Consider the following 17,998-nt stretch of genomic DNA (forward strand, 5'->3'; position numbering starts at 1 on the left):
GAAGAGAAGAGGGAAAGAGAAAAAGAGAAAAAGAGTGAGGGTCAGAGAGAGAGGGAGTTAGAGAGGGAGACAGAGCAGAGAAAGGGAGAAAGATAGAGGAGAAAGAGTGAGGGAGAGAGAGTTAGAGAGGGAGAGGAAGAATTGGCCATGGATCAAATTTAGAGGGGGAGAGTTAGAGGAGGGAAGAGGATGGAAGCTAGTAAGGAGGAAAGCATTAGCTACATGATCTAGAACACAACTGAAAGCTGAATGACTGCAAAAACCAAGGCAGATTTAGGCTGATTTTGCAGCTGTTTTGTGTGCCTGTGAATCTGACATAATTTCAGTCGTATGTAGGGCAGGTAGGATTTAAAAAGCTCTGTGCCAACTGGGATATAAAATTCTTAATAACGACTCTTCCTATACTGTCTGGCAGAAGTTTACATCGCAACAGTGATCTGACAGTGGGTGTTCCCATCAGGGAGAATTCACTGCCCATTGTGGAAGACCAACTAGAAATACACTGAATTGACAAACAGCCCAACTAGTCTGTGCTGCTGTTTAAACTCCACACCAGTCTCCTCCCATTCCATCTGCTTCATCTCAGCCATTCAGCATATCTTTCTATCCCCCTTTCTCTCATGTACTCGTTTAATTTCCTTTTTGAAAGCATCTCTGCTATTCACCCCAACCGCTTCCTGTGGTAGCGAGTTCTGCATTCTCATCACGCTCCCAGTGAAGAGATTTCTCCTCATTTCCTGATTGGATGCCTGCAAGGGCAGTGGAAGCAGTTTCAACAGTAACTTTAGAAAGGGAACTGGATAAATACCCGAAGAGCAGAAAATTGTGCGAGGCTATGGGCCAAGAGTGGAACTAATTGGCTACCTCTCTCAAAAAGTCGGCATGTGTGTAGTGGGATTCTATGATTGCTATATAATAACACGACGCAGCAGGAGGCCATTCAGCCTCTTGCTACCTGCAAGTCGGCTGCCGCGTTTTGTACGTTTTTTACAACAGCGACTGCGCTCCTGAGGTCGTGAAAGGCGCTCGACGGATGCGGATGCCCGGAGTTCGAAATAAGAACCAGGAAAAAAAATTTGCTGGAAAAAGTTTCGGCGCAGCAGGTGGATCCCGTGCAGAGTGAAGGTTATCAGGTTGGTGGCCTGTCAGAATAACACAAGTGCAAGTTTTTTTTCTTGAAACTCTTAAGAAGTATTTAGATGAGCACTCGAAACGCCATAGCATACAAGGCCAAGTGCTGGAAAATGGGATTAGAATAGTTAGGTAGTTGATGGCAGGGACGGACACGATGGGCCGAAGGGCCTGTTTCTGTGCTGTATGACTCTAATTGCATGTTGCAAGGGGTGGGGGGGAATGGTGGATTTCCCCTGCAGCTCTTTATTTGGGAGGGGAGGTGGAAAAGAAATGGAGGGACAGGGAAATTGGAAAAAAAAACCCTTCCATATCCCACCAGCTTCCCCCTCCCCCTTGATTGCCGCAGTGCACGTCAACCAAGCATGGCTAACAAGTCCCGCCCACCCCTCCAAGCAATTGGTCAAAGGGGGGAAACCAGGGCACTCGCTCAGAACCCGCGCCCGATTGGCCAGGAGGGCTGTCAATCAGGGGGCGGGCGCCAACGCGTTGGGTTGCGCCCAGTTGGGCGGTCACGTCGAGTGACAGCGGCGGCCATCTTGGCGGTCGGTTAGCAGCGCCCAGAGGTCGGGTTAGCGCTTCTCACTCTTCCCCCCCTTTAAAATTATTAAATAACCTGAACAAAAAATCGCGGAATCGGTTGGATTAAAGGGGGGGGGGAAGAAAAAAAAAGGCGGCGAGGGGTTATCATTAAAATAAATCAAATCGCCCTCAGCATGTCGGAAAATCGCGAGCTGGAGACGCAAGCGGAGGAAACCGGCGAAGAGAAGCAGGTAAAAAAAAAATATAATCTTACATTTGAGCCTTTTCAGCCGAAAATACCGGAGCTTCGTGTGTGTGTGTGTTTTTTTAAAGAGCGGTTTTAACTTCAGGGCGTCTTTTAAATTCGTCTTTTGAAGACGCTGCACAAGGAGGGGGGCGGGTGGGCGGGCGACGTCGTTGCCTTCCGGAGGTCCCGCCTCCCTGGCCGCGCCGCTGATTGGCGAAGCCGCCCCGCGGCTGGGGCGGGCGGCGCTCTGCCATTGGCCGGCCGTGGCCGTCAATCGGCGCGGAGGCGGCGGGCGGGCGTCAGGAGCAAGAAATTCCCACTTAAATTGAGTGGGTCGCAGGGGCGCCCCGGTGGGTGTGTTGTGCGGGCGGGCCTGGGGGAAAGAAAAGCCCCCATGGCTTTTTTTAAAAATATAAATCTAAATGGAGAGAATACGTTGAACAGCCTCAGCTCATCATCTGAAACATCATCCATGCCTTTGTTACCTCTAGACTTGACTATTACAATGCGCTCCTGGTCATTTCCCACCCACCCACATTCTGCACTCTGTAAACTTCAGTTCATCCAAAATAGCACCGTCCCCACGTCCTAACTCACACCCAGTCCCGTTCACCCATCGCCCCCCCTATGCTCACTTACCTACATTGGCTCCATTTTAAAATTCTCATCCTCGCTTTCAAATCCCTCCGTGGCCCGCGCCCCCTCCAGCCCTGACAACCCTCCGAGATCTCTGCACCCCTCAATTCCGCTCTCTCGCCGATTCCCGTCGTTGCGGCTGTGCCTTCAGCTGCCTGGGGTCCTAAGCTCTGGAATTCTCTCCCTCGGCATTTGGTCACCTGTCCTAGTATCTCCTTATGTGGCTTGGTGTTGGAGTTTGCCTTATGACACCCCTGCGAAGTGCCTTGGGGTGTTTAGTTGTTTGAAAAGCGTTATGTAAATACAGGTTTTTGTTGTAAATTGTGTGCATTAAAATTTTGCAGTGAATGGCTGAAATACTGGGGTGAAGGGGTAGTTACAATTTTTTTTAAGGCAGCGTGCTACGATTTGAAAGGAAAGCAGATTCAGTGGTAACTTTCAAAAGGGAATTCGATAAATTTGCAAGGCTGTGTGGACAGGCAGCTGCGTGCAGTGGGACTAATTAGATAGCTCTTTCGAAGAGCCAGCACAGACACAATGGGCAGAATGGCTTCCTCTGTATCGTTCTATGACAAATAATTTAAAATTTACTCTTCTCCCTACAGTGTTTGAATGGTAAAATTCACTCAGTAGCACTCTGAGTTAGAAGGTTGAAAGTTCACCTTCCGCACTCCGGAGGCTTGGAGCCCATAATCCAGGCTGACTCTCCCTGTGAGCATCCAAGTTAGGAGCAGGAGTCGGCCCCTCGAACCTGCTCCGCCATTCAACAAAATTATGGCTGGTCCGATTGTACCCTCGACTCCACATTCCCGCCTACGCCCGATATCCTTTCACCCCTTTGTTTATCAAGAATCTATTTATCTCTGCCATAAAAATGTTCAAAGACTCTGCTTCCACTGCCTTTTGAGGAAGAGAATTCCAAAGACTCACGACCCTCAGAGAAAAAATTTCTTAAATGGGCGACCCCTTATTTTTAAACAGTGACTCCTAATTCTAGATTCTCCCACAAGGGGAAACATCCTTTCCACATCCACCCTGTCAAGACCCCTCAGGATCTCATATGTTTCAATCAAGTCGCCTCTTACTCTTCTAAATTCCAGCCGGATACAAGCCTAGCCTGTCCAATCTTTCCTCACAAGACAGCCCGCCCATTCCAGGTATTAGTCTAGTAAACCTTCTCTGAACTGTTTCCAATGCATTTACTTCGTAGCTTGAATAAGGAACATAGGAGCAGGAGTAGGCCATTCAGCCCGTTGAGCCTGCTCCACCATTCAGTATAATCATGGCTGATCATCCACTTCAATGCCTTTTTCCCCACACTATCCTTCTATCCCCTTATGTCATTTGTATTTAGAAAGCTGTCAATCTCTGCTTAAACATACTCAATGACTGAGCTTCCACAGCCCTCTGGGGTAGAGAATTTCAAAGATTCACATCCCTCTGAGTAAAGAAATTTCTCCTCATCTCTGTCCTAAGTGGCTTCCCCCTTATTTTGAAATTGTGTCCCCTGGTTCTAGACTCCCCAACCAGGGGGTACATCTTAGCTGCATCTACCCTGTCCTGTCCCTTTAGGTTTCAATGAGATCACCTCTCATTCTTTGAAACTCTAGAGAATACAGGCCCAGTTTCCCCAATCTCTCTTCATAGGACAGTCCTGCCATCCCGGGAACAAGTCTGATGAACCTTCGTTGCACTCCCTCTATGGCAATAATATCCTTCCTAAGGTAAGGGGACCAAAACTGTGCACAGTTCTGCAAGTGCGGTCTAACCGAGATTTTATACAATTGACTTCACTACTCCTGTACTCAAATCTTCTAAGGAGGCCTATACTGTACACAGTACTCCAAATGTGGTCTCACCAATGTCCTGTATAGATGAAGCATAATCTCCCTACTTTTGTGTTCAATTCCCCTTGCAATAAACGATAACATTCCACTAGCTTTCCTAATTACTTGCTGTGCCTGCATTCTGACCTTTTGTGATTCATGCACAAGGACACCCAGATCCCTCTGCATCTCAGAGCTCTGCAATCCCTCACCAGTGCCCCAGCAAGGCAGTGCTGCACTGTCAGAGGTGCCCTATTTTAGTCAGCCGCTCGGAGTGGATGTTGACAATCCCATGGCAATGATTGGAAGGGGAATGGGGGGAGTCCTGGCCAACATTCCTCTCTAACCAACATCACCAAAAAGAAAATCAGACTGACTGGTGTGACCTCTGTTTGTGACACAGCTTGTCAGAATTTTGACTGTGAACCACTTTGGGATGTCACGCAGCTGTGAACGGCCATGCATATACAAAACTTGCATTTATATAGCACCTTTTAATTTTGGAAAATGTCCCAAGATGCTTCACAGGCGCGTTACCCAACAAAAGTTAACGCTGATCCACATCAGGAGGTGTTGGGGACAGGCGCACAAAAGCTCAGTCAAAGAGGTCGGTTTTAAGGAGCGCCTGAAAGGAGGAGAGGTGGAGAGGTTTTGAGAGGGAATTCCAGAGCTTAGGGCTCCAGGCAGCTGAAGGCACGGCTGCCAATGGTGGAACGATGAAAATCGTGTGGGGGTGGAAAGCACAGAGATCTCGGAGGGTTGTAGGGGCTGGAGCAGGTGACATTTGGGGAGGGGTTGCAAAAAAAACAGAGATGAGGATTTTACAATTGAAATGTTGCCAGTGCAGGAGCTGTTGTAGATCAGTGAACACAGAGATGTTGATGGTTCATCCTTTGTTTCAGATTAGGGGTCCTGGTCAAGTTCCCAAGAAGCTAGTCCATCTGGACTGGGAAGATTCTTGATGTGACTCTCCAGTCTATGCTGTACATGTATGGATATTGGATGGGGATAGGATTGGGCTGGGCTCTCAGTGTAACCCTCATGGTGGAGTAACTGGCTGCCATACTGTCTAGACTTGCACATGTAGATAGCAGAGGGCTGCTGGGTGCCCGTGGAACTGTTCCTTCACAAGAGTCTGCATTAAGAAAGGAGAGACGATGGTCAGAGAAAGGTGCTTTCGCTTATAGAATCATACAACACAGGAGGAGGCCATCTGGCCCATTGTGCCTGTGCTGGCTCTTTGAAAGAGCTAATTAGTCCCACTCTTCCCCCTGCTCTTTTCCCCACACCCCTGCAGATTTTTTCCCTTCGAGTATTTATCCAATTCCCTTTTGAAAGTTACTATTGAATCTGCTTCCACCACCCTTTTAGGCAGCTCGTTCCAGATCACAACAACTCACTGCGTTAAAAAAAAAAAATTCTCATCTCCTCCCCCCTCCCCTCTGGTTCTCTTACCAATTATCTTAAATCTGTGTCCCTCTGGTTACTGACCCTCCTGTCACTGGAAACAGTATATAAGTCTCCCTCATAATTTTGAACACCTCTATTAAATTTCCCTTTAACCTTCTCCGCTCTAAGGCAAACAATCCCAGCTTCTCTGAATCTTTTAAACTGCTCAGTTGTGCTGATGGAAAGGCCGCTATATACTCTTTCAAAGAGTTACCTATCAATGTTGGGAGCTCTCGTCGAGGCTGCAGGTATTTGCAGCCCAGTGTAAGCTTCTCTGAGCTGAGAATGTGTTTGACCTGAATTCTGAGAATTGTGCTGTTAGAACAAATACAGTCTGAAGTGAGGTCTTTGCTCCTTTTGATCCCTCAATAAACATTAACTCAATTTCTTGGTTTGATATTCATGTATTGGGGCACTATAAACTTTTGGCTGGCAGGACCTGGATAATGCCATCAGTTCATTATATGAGCGCTGTTTCTCTTCCTTCTGGGACCCACGGTTTGTGCTGAGGACTCGAAGGCAAGCTGTCGCGCTAATTAGCTACAGGGTTAGCTGCCAGGATTACACCGACAGCCGGGCCCATTCTTTACCTCGCTCACCATCCCTGTACGCTGCCTGGCTTTGACACGGTGTGTTGCTGCAGAGCTTGCCATGGTGTCCATTGTGTCAGTCATTCAGAGACAGCTGCAGCTCAGTGGGTAGTGCTGTTGCCTCTGAGTCCGACAGTTGTGAGCACAAAACCTTGAAATAGTTGAAGGGAGAAAAAGAATTACAGGGCGGTGGGGAAGGTGACGAATTGGTAGCTCTACCAAAGGGATCAGCACAGGCACGATGCACGATGAGGGAGCACTGTATTCTGATGAGGCATTAATGAAAACTGCTGCTTCACAGTGTTCGTTCAGATCCTTTGAGGTTGGTGAAGAAGCCATAGGTCACTGGGATAGAGAAGGAAATGTCAGACTTGACCAGCTGTGCCACGTGTGAGGAAGTGATGACGAGGTGTTAACTTTGGCCAGTGAGACTGCTCAGCAGTAGTACTTCAGCATTAGTATGACTAGTACAGGTGATCTCATTGAAACATGCAAGATTCTGAGAGGTAGATGCTGAGAGGATGTAGCTCACTTCCTGTCTGATTCTTTGAACACATCACCCTCAAATTGCTGTCCTTATTTCCTGCACTAATGGACGATCAGACAGAAGAGTAGCACGTCAGCCTCTAACCTTCCTTGGCTATCCCTTTAGTTTCTCAGTACTGCTGTCACCATTGGTCTTCTGTGACCACTACCCCATGTCTGAACTGTCTCCTTTTATCCTCCTTGCGCCCCAGATCTCCCAAGTTTCCTCCTCTCTGCATTCTCACTGTGCCAAGTCCTGCACGTTCTTTTGCAAGGTGGGCACCAGCTAACTACTGACTACATACACTAATTCATGGGATGTGGGCATCGTTGGCCAGGCCAGCATTTATTGCCCATCCGTATTTGCCCCTTGAGAAGGTGGTGGTGAGCTGCCTTCTTGAATATAAAAGTGGCTTGCTGGGCCATTTCAAAGGGCCTTCAGAGTCAGCCATATTGCTGTGGGTCTGGAGTCACGTAGGCCAGCTCGGGTAAGGATGGCGGATTTCCTTCCCTAAAGGGCGTTAGTGAACCAGGTGGCTTTTTAGGACAACCCAGTAGTTTCATGGTCACCATTTTATTCCAGATTAATTGAAATAAGTGAATTTAAATTCCCCAGCTGCCGTGGTGGGATTTGAACTTGTGTCTCTGGATCATTAGTCCAGGTCTCTGGATTACTAGTCCAGTGACATAACCACTATAACTATCCTACACCCCATTATTTACATAATGCCTTTACAGCCAATGAATGAAGTACTTTTTTTTTTGAAGTGTAGTCACTGTTGTAATGTAGGAGACGCGGTAGCCAATTTGCGCACAGCAAGCTCCCACGAAGTGCAACAAGGTAACCATCACCAGGTAATCTGGGTTTAGTGACCGAATGTGAAGGCACAGCGGCAGGGTTGGGGTGTTGGGGGAAAAAGAGCTATTTGCCGCATCTAACCGGGGACAGTTCCCCAAAAGAGCACTCCACATAGACCCATTTCTGAAGTCTTTCTCCTTGGTACCAGTTTCAATATTTACCCTTCCCTTTATAAAGGCGGTAATGGGTTCTGCTGCCATCACTGTTGCTGGTAGGCCCTGTTCTTCAAGATGTTCTCCTAAACTGTCCATTCTTGTGCTGTCGAAGTCGACGGGGATAGTTCTCCCCCATTCATCTTCTGAAAACTGCTCATTTTAAGCACCTCTAAGAGACCTCCTCTTAGCTGTCTTTGTCTTAATAGAAGTCTCTGTATTGGACCAGCAATCGCTGTGATACAGTGGAGACTGTATGGACGTAAAGCTGACCGTGCTCTCCACAGCTAGTCCACAGGACAGAATCTGAAGTTGAACTAAAATAAAAGCAAAATACTGCAGATGCTGGAAATCTGAAATAAAAACAAGAAATGGTGGAACCACTCAGCAGGTCTGGCAGCATCTGTGGAAAGAGAAGCAGAGTTAACGTTTCGGGTCAGTGACCCTTCTTTGGAACCAGAGCTACTCTTGTAGGCCAGGAAACGGTGCGGGTGGCAGTAACTGGGGTGAGCAGAGGAAGTGCCTTCTGCGCTCTCTTGCTGTTTTTTTTGCGGGGTGGGGTGGTGCTTGTTATATCTTTGCGCAGGGTCGTGGCTGTAAATGATTCTGAGCTTGGAAAGGATCACTCTACGGCTCCAGTGTGCGGCCAACTCTGTGATCATCACTAGTGTTCAGTTGGAAGCCCAGCTGGTACCCGGTTTGATAGCCACTCTCAACCATACTGCGCTTTTGAATGGCAGGGTGCACTTTTGCGCCTACTGTTTCTCCGTGCCGTGAGCTCTTTGTTCTGGTTGAATCACTGTATTGGCAACTGCAAGCGAGGGAAGGAGAGACTCCAGGACCAGTGGCTGCGTTTCACCTGAGTGGTGAGGATGTGGAGCTTGTTACCGGAGCAGGAAGAGGCCATTCAGCCCTGAGCCTGTTCCGCCATTCAATAAGACATGGCCGATGTGTCTCAACTCACCTTCCCACACTATCCTCATATCCCTTAATTCCCTTCGTATCCAATATTCTGTCACTCTCCTTCTCTATCTCTCGCTCGAATATATTCAATGACTGAGCATCCACAGCTCTCTGGGGTAGAGAATTCCAAAGATCCACAACCCTCTGAGTGAAGACATTTCTCCTCATCTCAGTCCGAAATATCCGACCACTGATCCTGAGACTGTGACCCCTAGTTCTAGACTCTCCAGCCAAGGGGGGAAGCCGCCTTTCAGCATCTACCCAGTCAAACCCGCTTCAGAGTTTAATACGTAAGAGTGGTTTAGGTGAATAGCAGAGAAACATTTAAGGGGATGCTGGATAAACACATGATGGAGAAAAGAACAGAAGGATATGTTGACAGGGTGAGATGAACAGGGGTGGGAGGAGACTCGTGTGGAGCAGAAACACCAGCACAGAGCAGATGGGCCGAACGGCCTGTTTCTGTGCTGTAATTGTAAATATGGAAGTAGGGATAGCAATGCCTCCTAATGCCACTCCCTTCCATTTTGATGAGAAAGAAACGGAACAGAAAACACATGGAGGAATGAGAAGAAGGGATGAGGAGAGCCCTCGTGCAGTCAGCGTCCCAATTAGGAAGGCAAATGGCATGTTGCTCTTTATTGCAAGGAGATTGGAGTACAAGAATATGGAAGTCTTGCTACAGTGGTACAAGACTTTAGTGAGACCGCACCTGGTATGCAGTTTTGGTCTCCATATCTTGGGAAGGATATACTTGCTTTGACGGTGGTACAGTGAAGGTTCACTAGATTGGTCTGTGGGATGAGAGGGTTGTCCTATGATAGGCTGAGTAAATCGGGCCTATATTCTCTGGAGTTTAAAACAATGAAAGATGATTTGAAACAGACAAGATTCTGAAGGGGTTTGACAGGGTAGACACTGAGAAGTTGTTTCCCCTGGCTGGGGAATCTAGAACACGGGGACACAGTCTCCGGATGAGGGGCCGATCATTTAGGACTGGGACGAGGGGAAACTTCTTCACTCAAAGGAGTGAGTGTTTTTGGAATTCTGTGCCCCACAGGGCTGTGGATGCTCCATCATTGTCTATCCCAGCCTTAAATATAATCAGATTTTTGGTGTCTCAGGGAATCAGGGTGATATGGGGAGCGGGCAGGAAGGTGGAGTTGAGATCGAAGATCAGCCATGATCGTATTGAATGGCGGAGCAGGCTCGACGGGCCATATGGTCTACTCCTATTCCTTACGTTCTTATGTTCCCGTACGCAGGCAGGCTGTGAATAGAGACACAGGGAGCAGCAAGTCCACTCAGGGTCACAGGTGAAGGACCTAGCAGGCCCCAAATAGCTCCTAGATTATGTTACTAATAGCACTGATGTTAGATCAGTGTGTTCCCCTTCAGGTCTCCAATCCTCTGTTGTTTGCTTTCCCTGTTTAGCTGCTGCTCCAGCCCGCCCACAGCCTAACTCCACGCATTTTTACTGCTCTGTTTTTATGGTTTCTAACCTTTGGTTAAGTGTGTGTCGTGATGAAAGGGCATCAGCGTTATGAGAAGTGAGGGGGTGGGGTGGGGAGGATATCAAGAGAGTGTTTTTGCAGGCTGGTGATTACTGTCTTTGTAATGGGTGGCGAGCTTTCCCCTCTGTCTCTGCTTGTTTTGATTTCTTGATCCAAATCAGGAATCTGACCTCATGATCTAAAATGACACTTCAGTGTATTGTTGATGGCGCTGTCCCTTTTATCTGGCTGTTGATCCCCATTGTGTGATTTTTATGTTTACCTGATTTTTTCCGGGCTAAGAATCTGGCTTGAGACGGAGTGAGCCTGGATCTCGTTCACCGAGGGGCAGGTGTTGGAGGGGTTGGTGCCCATGCAGCTCCCAGGCTTCCCACACCTCGGTCAAGATTGGGATTAAAAATGGAGACTCTATCTGGGGAGGAGGGTGGGCAGTTGCAGTTTGGCAAAATGTCTCTGGCTTTGGATTTGCAAGCTGACATTTCAGTTCTGCAACAATGTCCTGCATAACGCAGTAAAAGGCACTTCACTGGAGCATTATCTGCAGTTTAACACTGCACCGCATAAGGCAATCTTAAGACAGGTGACCGAAAGCTCGGTCAGAAGTCGGTTTTAAGGTGCCTCTCAAAGGAGGGGAGAGAGAGAGAGAGGCGGAGAAGTTTAGGGAGGGAATTCCAGAACTTAGGGCTCCCGGGCAGCTGAAGGCACGGCCGCCAATGGTGGAGCGATGGGAATCGGAGGGGGATGGGCAAGAAGCTGGAATTAGAGGAGGGCTGAGATTTTGGAAGGTTGTAGGGACTGAAGGAGGTGACAGAGATAGGGAGGGGGGGGTCCAGGGCAATGGAGGGAATTTAAAATTGAGGTGTTGGTGTTCTGACCACTGTTCTTTCAACAGGATACACACGCTTGCTGGTCCATAGATCCAGATTTGACTCGAGTGGGAACTACAGGGAAAATTCCTCTTCTCATTTGCAAAGAAACCTCTGAACTGCACTGGTGCAGGGGTTTGGCAGTAGGAATCCAGACTGGAGGGCAGGTCGTACTCCACAATGGCCTGCGTATAAAATAACACCCACCCATTACTGCCACCACTTCCAGTGGCCTACGTTTTTGTGTCGCGTACGTGGGAGTAATGCACAGTAATGAAAACCAGAAAATGGTGGGAATATGCAGCAGGCCAGAGCTGCTGACATTTGAACCCTGTCTCTTCCTTCGGCAGGTGCTCCCTGGCCGGCTTTGTTTCCTGCCTTTTCCGGTTCTGTTTCAGATTTCCACATTTGCTTGGCTGGTAGCACATTGTCCCTCAGTCAGCGGCCCTGGGTTCAGGACCCCACTCCAGAGACTTAGGCCCCGTAATCTAGGCCGACACTCCCAGCACAGCTCAGAGGGAGATCAGTCGGTCTCTGTCTAGAGTAGATACAGCAAGATAGAATATTCGATCAGAAATTTTCATAGTGCATAATGGACCTAGTCTGAGCTAAACTGATGCATCAATTAATTTGTTGGCATGTCTGTGGTTTGTGATTATGACAGGGCAACGGAAGTTATAGTAATTGTACTGTACATTTTTGGATATATTGCATTACAGTCTGTCTCCGGATAGAGAACTACAGAACTCTGGCCCCTCTTTTAAAGCAAATATTATGCAACTGGCTGAGGGAAAGCTGTCATTTGTGTAGCTAGCCAAGACCTTGCGGCAAAGGAGTTTGCGTGTATGTCTGTAGGAACATTAAACTGAGGAACCGTCTGCCCACTCGGGTGGGTGGAAAAGATCCCATGGCCACTTTTGGAAGAAGAACGGGGGCAGACTGGGGGAGGGGGAGGGGGAGAGGGGGGGGGTGGAGGTTCTCCTCGGTGTCCTGGGGCCCAATATTTATCCCTCAACCAACTTATTTTTAAAAAAAAAGGATGATCTGGGTTGTTTTGCCAGGTCATGGGAGCTTGCTGTGCACAATTTGTCTGCCGTGTTTTCCACATTACAACACGCTTCAGAATAAATGTCATTGGTTTTAAATTGTTTTCGGACGTCCTGAGGTCGTGAAAGGCGCTATAGAAATGCAAGGTTTATTTCATCGTGTGAGCCTGCGGGCAGCAGAATGGGCGGGATTTCTGATCACTAGTGAGTGGTAGCCTCACAGCCAAGTTCTACCCTGTTCTCTCATGCACCTTTTAGCAGGGCTCGCGGTAAGAATTGGGCAGGAACCCTGACATTCTTACTCCTTTCCACCCCCCCCCCCCCCCCTTCAATCCCCATCTGCTTCCCTGACTGAGATGACAGCACAGGCTGAAGGCTTGAACCTTCTACTCTGTATGGTTTGCTGTGGCACTGCGCAGTGCATTTACCTGCTGTGCTCTTGTTCACTGCTGTTTACAAAACTGTTGAGAGTTTTAGGTGCCGCACACACGGGAAGGCCTGAATTCTCTGGGGTCCTGTCGACCGTGTTTTGCAGTCAGCTTGAATCTGTACAGTCTTATTTACCGCAGGAAGCTCCTTGGGCTCATGATTTTCCATCCATCTTGAGGGCGTTTTCTCAACTAAGCTATTTACCTAGCACTGAAGAGGAAAATCTACCAAGTGAAGGGGGGGGGGGGGGGGCGCTAACAGGGTTGAATTACGAGGACAGGTTGCACAGATGAGGCTTGTATTCCCTGGAGTATAGAAGATTAGGGTTGATCTCATTGAGAATTTCATGGAAACTATTTCCTCTGGTGGGGGAGGAGCCCAGAACAAGGGGGCAGAACCTTAAAATTCAAGCCAGGCCGTTCAGGGGTGATGTCAGGAAGCACTTCTTCACACAAAGGGGAGTGGGAATCTGCAACTCTTTTTCTCCCCCCCCCAAAAAAAAAAGCTGTCGAAGTTGGGGGGGAAATTGGAAATTTCAAGAATGAGAGTGATAAATTTTTGGGTTAAGGGTGACTGAACCAAGGCGGGTGGATGGAGCTAAGATACAGATCAGCCATGATCTAATCACGGAACAAGCGTGAGGGGCTGAATGGCCTCCTCCTGTCCCTGTATACCTCGTAATATCTAACTGGACTCTTGATACATTGGCATGGAATCCGTCCACATTTTCAGGATGTCCCCTAATAATTCATAGCGGCTGATCAGCCCTTGTACATTAACGTGCCATTGGTGGCCACGCAAGGTGCGGGCAGCACATTGTCGGTGTACACGAGATTCCTGATGTCTTGGATTTTCACGGGAGCAGTCGGAATCAGTGCAAAACATGAATCTTCATCCCATTGGCCCTCCAGTGGGGCATGCAACAAGATTGAAGAGGAAGAACATCTCTTGAGCTGCAGGTGGCCTTTATTGCAAGGGGGAATGGAGTATAACAGTAGGGAAGTCCTGCTATATCTGTACAGGGCCTTGGTGAAACTGCACCTAGAGTACAGTGTACGGTTTTGGTCTCACTTAAGGAGCGATATACATGCATTGGAAGCAGTTCAGAGAAGGTTCACTTGGCTGATTCCTGTCTTATGAGGAAAAGTTGAGCAGATTGGGCCTGTACTCATTCGAGTTTAGAAGAGTGAGAGGTGATCTTATTGAATGTATAAGATTCTGAGGGGACTTGATAGAATGGATACTGGGAGGATGTTTCCCTTTGTAGGGGAATCTAGAACTCGGGGCACAGTTTCAGAATAAGGCATCTCCTTTTTAAGACGGAGATGAGGAGGAATTTCTTCTCTGAGGGTTGTTAACCTTTGGAATTCTTTTTCCCAGAGAGCAGTGGAGGCTGAGTTAGACTGATTTTTGATCGACAAGGGAGTCGAGGGTTATGGGGCAGACAGGAAAGTGGAGTTAAGGTCACAATCAGATCAGCCATGATCTTATTGAATGGTGGAGCAGGCTCGAGGGGCTGAATGGCCGACTTCTCCTATTTCTTGTGTTCTTTATGATTGTGTTCATTCAGTCACTGAGCCTCCCAACACGTAGCTACCAAAGTGAAAGCAGCTGGAGACACATAATCAGTTGGAGCGCGCACAAGCATTGTGGCTAGTATTTACTGTTTCACGGATGTGAAAAAAAAAATGCTTCTTTCATTAACTCTCTTGCACCAATTTACAGGACACGCAGGAGAAAGGGGCGATGAGCCCCGAGAAAGCAGAGGAAGTCAAGCTAAAAGCCAAGTATCCCGTTTTGGGGCTAAGACCTGGAGGCTCGGAGTTCCTAATGAAGAGGCTGCAGAAAGGGGTAAGGAGAGCGCACTACAGACCTTTTTTTTTGTCAGGTGAAGCTGTAACCCAGTGGGGAGATCACCCCCATCACCCACCAGTCGAACGGTTACTCGCCACCTCTTCCCCCCCCCAGTGCTGACTTGCTAGGGTCTGATCCCAGGGAGCCCTTTGGACAGCTGCCTGCTATTGAGCCTGGGGAGGGACTGTGACCCTCGGCCCACGCACTTGCTACTGTAGCATGGTTTATTGGCTAGTGATCACTGCGATTCCCCTCAACCACTCCCTGTGGTAGTGAGTTCCACATTCTCACCACTCTCTGGGGAAAGAGGTTTCTCCTGAATTCCCCATTGGATTTATTAGTGACTGTCTTATATTGATGGCCCCCTAGTTCCGGTCTCTCCCACACAAGTGGAAACATCTTCTCTACGTCTACCCTATCGAAAACCCTTTCATAATTTTATCTACCAGGTCACCCCTCAGCCTTCTCTTTTCGAGAGAAAAAAGAGCCCCCGGCCTGTTCAGTCTTTCCTGATAGTTATAACCTCTCAGTTCTGATATCATCCTTGTGAATCTTTTTTGCTCCTTCGCCAGTGCCTCGAGATCCTTTTTGTAATATGGGGACCAGGGCTATGGTCCAAGTGTGGCTTAACCAAGTTTCAGTACAAGTTTAACATCACTTCTTTGCTTCTCAATGTTGTCCTCTAGAAATGAATCCCAATGCTTAATTTGCTTTTTTATGACCTTTATTAATGATCCATTTAAGGGGAAGCTGAATAAACACATGAGGGAGAAAGGAATGGAAGGGTATGTTGGTAGGGTGAGATGAAGAGGGGGTGGGGCAGAAACACCACGGAGCAGATGGGCTGAATGGCCTGTTTCTGTGGTGTACATTCGATGTAACTCTGCAGGAGGAATCCTTAGATGGTGAGAAGGAGCAGAATCCTGACTGATATTCCCCCCCACCCCCAACCCAAGAGCACTGAAACCATTGCCAGCATCTGCTGTCCTAGCATAGAATGATACCATTCGGCCCATCGTGTCTGTGCCAGCTCTTTGAAGGAACTGTCCAACTAGTCTCACTCATGCCATAACCCTGCAAATATTCCTCCCTCCCCCCCCCATCTATTTATCCAATTTGAAAGTTACTATTGAATCTGTTTCACTGCCTTTTCAGGCAGCGTGCACAAAATACTGTGGATGCTGGAAATACTCAGCGGGTCAGGCAGCATTTGTGCTAAGCCTCTCATCATCTATTCTCTTCTCACCACCACCACAACCCCCCCCCCCCCCCCCCTTCCCCCTTTTTTTGTTTGCTCTGTAGCAGAAGTACTTTGACTCCGGGGATTACAACATGGCTAAAGCCAAGATGAAGAATAAGCCGCCACCAAACAGCGGGACAGACAAGAACCTGGTGACGGGAGACCACATTCCAACGCCCGAAGACCTGCCACAGAGGAAGTCCTCGCTGGTCACCAGCAAGCTAGCGGGCTGACAGGAGCTAGACCATTGCGCACTCCCGGCTGGGATGGACGCTTTTCTACCATATCTGATGGAGGAGGGGAGAAAATTAAGTTCGATCTAAATAATTGTGTTTTTTTTTTTTATGTACCTATGTAAGGAAAAAGGGGGCAGGGGTGGGGGAGAAGGAAAGAATCCCAGCCGCCTCACTCGTGAACCAACAGAACCACTCGGGCTTTACTCCATTCCCACCGCCCCCATCCGACGCCCTTAGCAGCTTCCAGAGGCGCTGATCTCCAGTCCTCGCAAAGATGCTCGGTTGTGGAGTGGGGTAGGGGTTGGAACTGATGGCCACAATAAGTTGTTACACCTCTCCTCCTTTCCCTCCCCATCGCCTGCATCAAAAAAAAACAATCCCTACATCTAGAAATTGCCGCCAGCTCTTTTATTTTTTAAAGGCTTGAGAGCTCAGTTAAACATAACCCCAAGGGGTATTTGAGAGAGTGACGGGCATCTGGGAACTTCTCTCCCATGATGTGTACTTCTGATGTGTTTTTTTTTTATTATAGTAACTTGTTTAGCCTGTTGAAACCTATTAGATTTCCGCGGTTGCTGCTCGTTTTGTTTTGGTGCATAAGCCTTTTGACTCCTGCTTCGGAAGGGCCGAGGGTCGCGCGCTGGCACCGGGGGGGGGGTGCAAGAGGGCATCTGCCGGAAGACTCTCCCGGAAGACGGTGGCCAAGGCTCACATCGTTTTAAAAAATAGCCCGCCTGTGATGGCTTCTCCCGCCGCCCTGTGTCTGTGTTACCACTTTGGTGCACGGACCCGTGTCCCCTCCCTTTAGAGACAGCACCTCGCGCGGACCCAGCCGTGTGTCGTCTGTTAAAGGGAAAACGGGGATGGACTTGCTGCCTGCTCCCGGCCCCATCTGGCACAGGCCCCAGTGAAAATGAGATGCGAGCTTTGCCGCCTGCTTTCCCGTTGCCGAGCCGCGATGAACGCGTTGGCGGCAAATTCATCCCGCCCTCAACATTTTAGCCGGAGGCTAATGGTGGTGCAGAAGAATTCTGCTAGTACGTTGCCCTTGGCCTCAGACACAGTCAGTGTATACAGCGTAGCAAGGGAGTTGGGGGAAGAGGGGATCTTACTCCACCTAGTGGCTGGAGCCTGCAACTACAGCGTGACTGTTGACATATAATACACTGAAGCAGTTAACCCTGTTGGGTGCTTTTAGCTTTAATAGATGGTGTTGAGAGTTCATGTCCGTTTAGAGGCCCAGTCAAGTAAAGATGGCACCGGTTGCAAGCTGTTAAAGGAGTCCAGAAACTGAAAGCCTATTGGTCCTGTTGGTTTAATTAATTCCCACCCCGCCTTTTTAAAAAAAAAATTCTTGTAGAAGGCCTCGGCTTGGGTGCAGATTTCGTGAGCCTTCCCCAAGTTGGCAGCCCGTGACCAGGTGAGCTGTGGGCACGGAGAAGCTGCCGGTTTTAACCCAGTGGGTTTCATCCCTTTTTAAGCCCTGGCCCTGCAGCGAGCTGGGGCGGCGAGTGACGCCTCGAAAGTGCGACTTGAATTCTGTCTGCAAGTATTTTTGACGGCGGCGGGGAGAGGAAAGGCCCTTCCATTTGGGAGTTGATGGCTTGCACTGGGTGGCGGCGGCGGAGTGGAAAGTAGGTGCGATAAATCTGGTGACGAGAAGCTTTATGGTGGTGGGAGGGGAGGAGGGGGGGAGAGAACGGCTTCCGTTTCACTTCCGCCACGGTCGGATCTTTGCTCTTCTCTCTCAAAAACCTTTTGCGGTGGTTTAATTCTTTTCCCTGGGGAGACGTGCAACGCGCAGAAGTTGTTGCATGAGCAATCACTGTATTTATTTATTCAAACCCCCCACCGTAAAATTGCTCCCCTTTGAAGCTGCAGATATTTATATTAAAAAAAAGATACGCACAAAC

General features: G+C 48.6%; 1 protein-coding gene across 2 annotated transcripts; it reads left to right on the forward strand.

Moving 5' to 3' along the window:
- Positions 1–1,638: 1,638 nt before the first annotated feature.
- On the forward strand, positions 1,639–17,997 carry ensab (endosulfine alpha b). Of its 2 annotated transcripts, none has more exons than XM_068022685.1 (3): positions 1,639–1,904; positions 14,481–14,606; positions 15,912–17,997. In XM_068022685.1, exons 1-3 carry the CDS (start codon positions 1,848–1,850, stop codon positions 16,080–16,082), a joined length of 354 nt encoding a protein of 117 aa, XP_067878786.1. In that variant the 5' UTR covers positions 1,639–1,847; the 3' UTR covers positions 16,083–17,997. The 2 variants fall into 2 exon arrangements, with proteins under 2 accessions (XP_067878786.1, XP_067878787.1); XM_068022686.1 differs by having other exon boundaries at positions 1,640–1,904; positions 15,915–17,997.
- Position 17,998: the final 1 nt, after the last annotated feature.

The sequence above is a fragment of the Heterodontus francisci genome, chromosome 46, assembly GCF_036365525.1.
Source record: "Heterodontus francisci isolate sHetFra1 chromosome 46, sHetFra1.hap1, whole genome shotgun sequence".
Lineage (NCBI taxonomy): Eukaryota > Metazoa > Chordata > Chondrichthyes > Heterodontiformes > Heterodontidae > Heterodontus > Heterodontus francisci.

Excerpts from the sequence above, each read along its gene's own strand:
- ensab (XM_068022685.1), top strand. The coding sequence starts at position 1,848 with ATGTCGGAAAATCGCGAGCTGGAGACGCAAGCGGAGGAAACCGGCGAA. Across the intron at positions 1,905-14,480 it reads AAACCGGCGAAGAGAAGCAG|GACACGCAGGAGAAAGGGGC; the intron begins GTAAAAAAAAAA and ends ACCAATTTACAG. Across the intron at positions 14,607-15,911 it reads TGAAGAGGCTGCAGAAAGGG|CAGAAGTACTTTGACTCCGG; the intron begins GTAAGGAGAGCG and ends TTTGCTCTGTAG.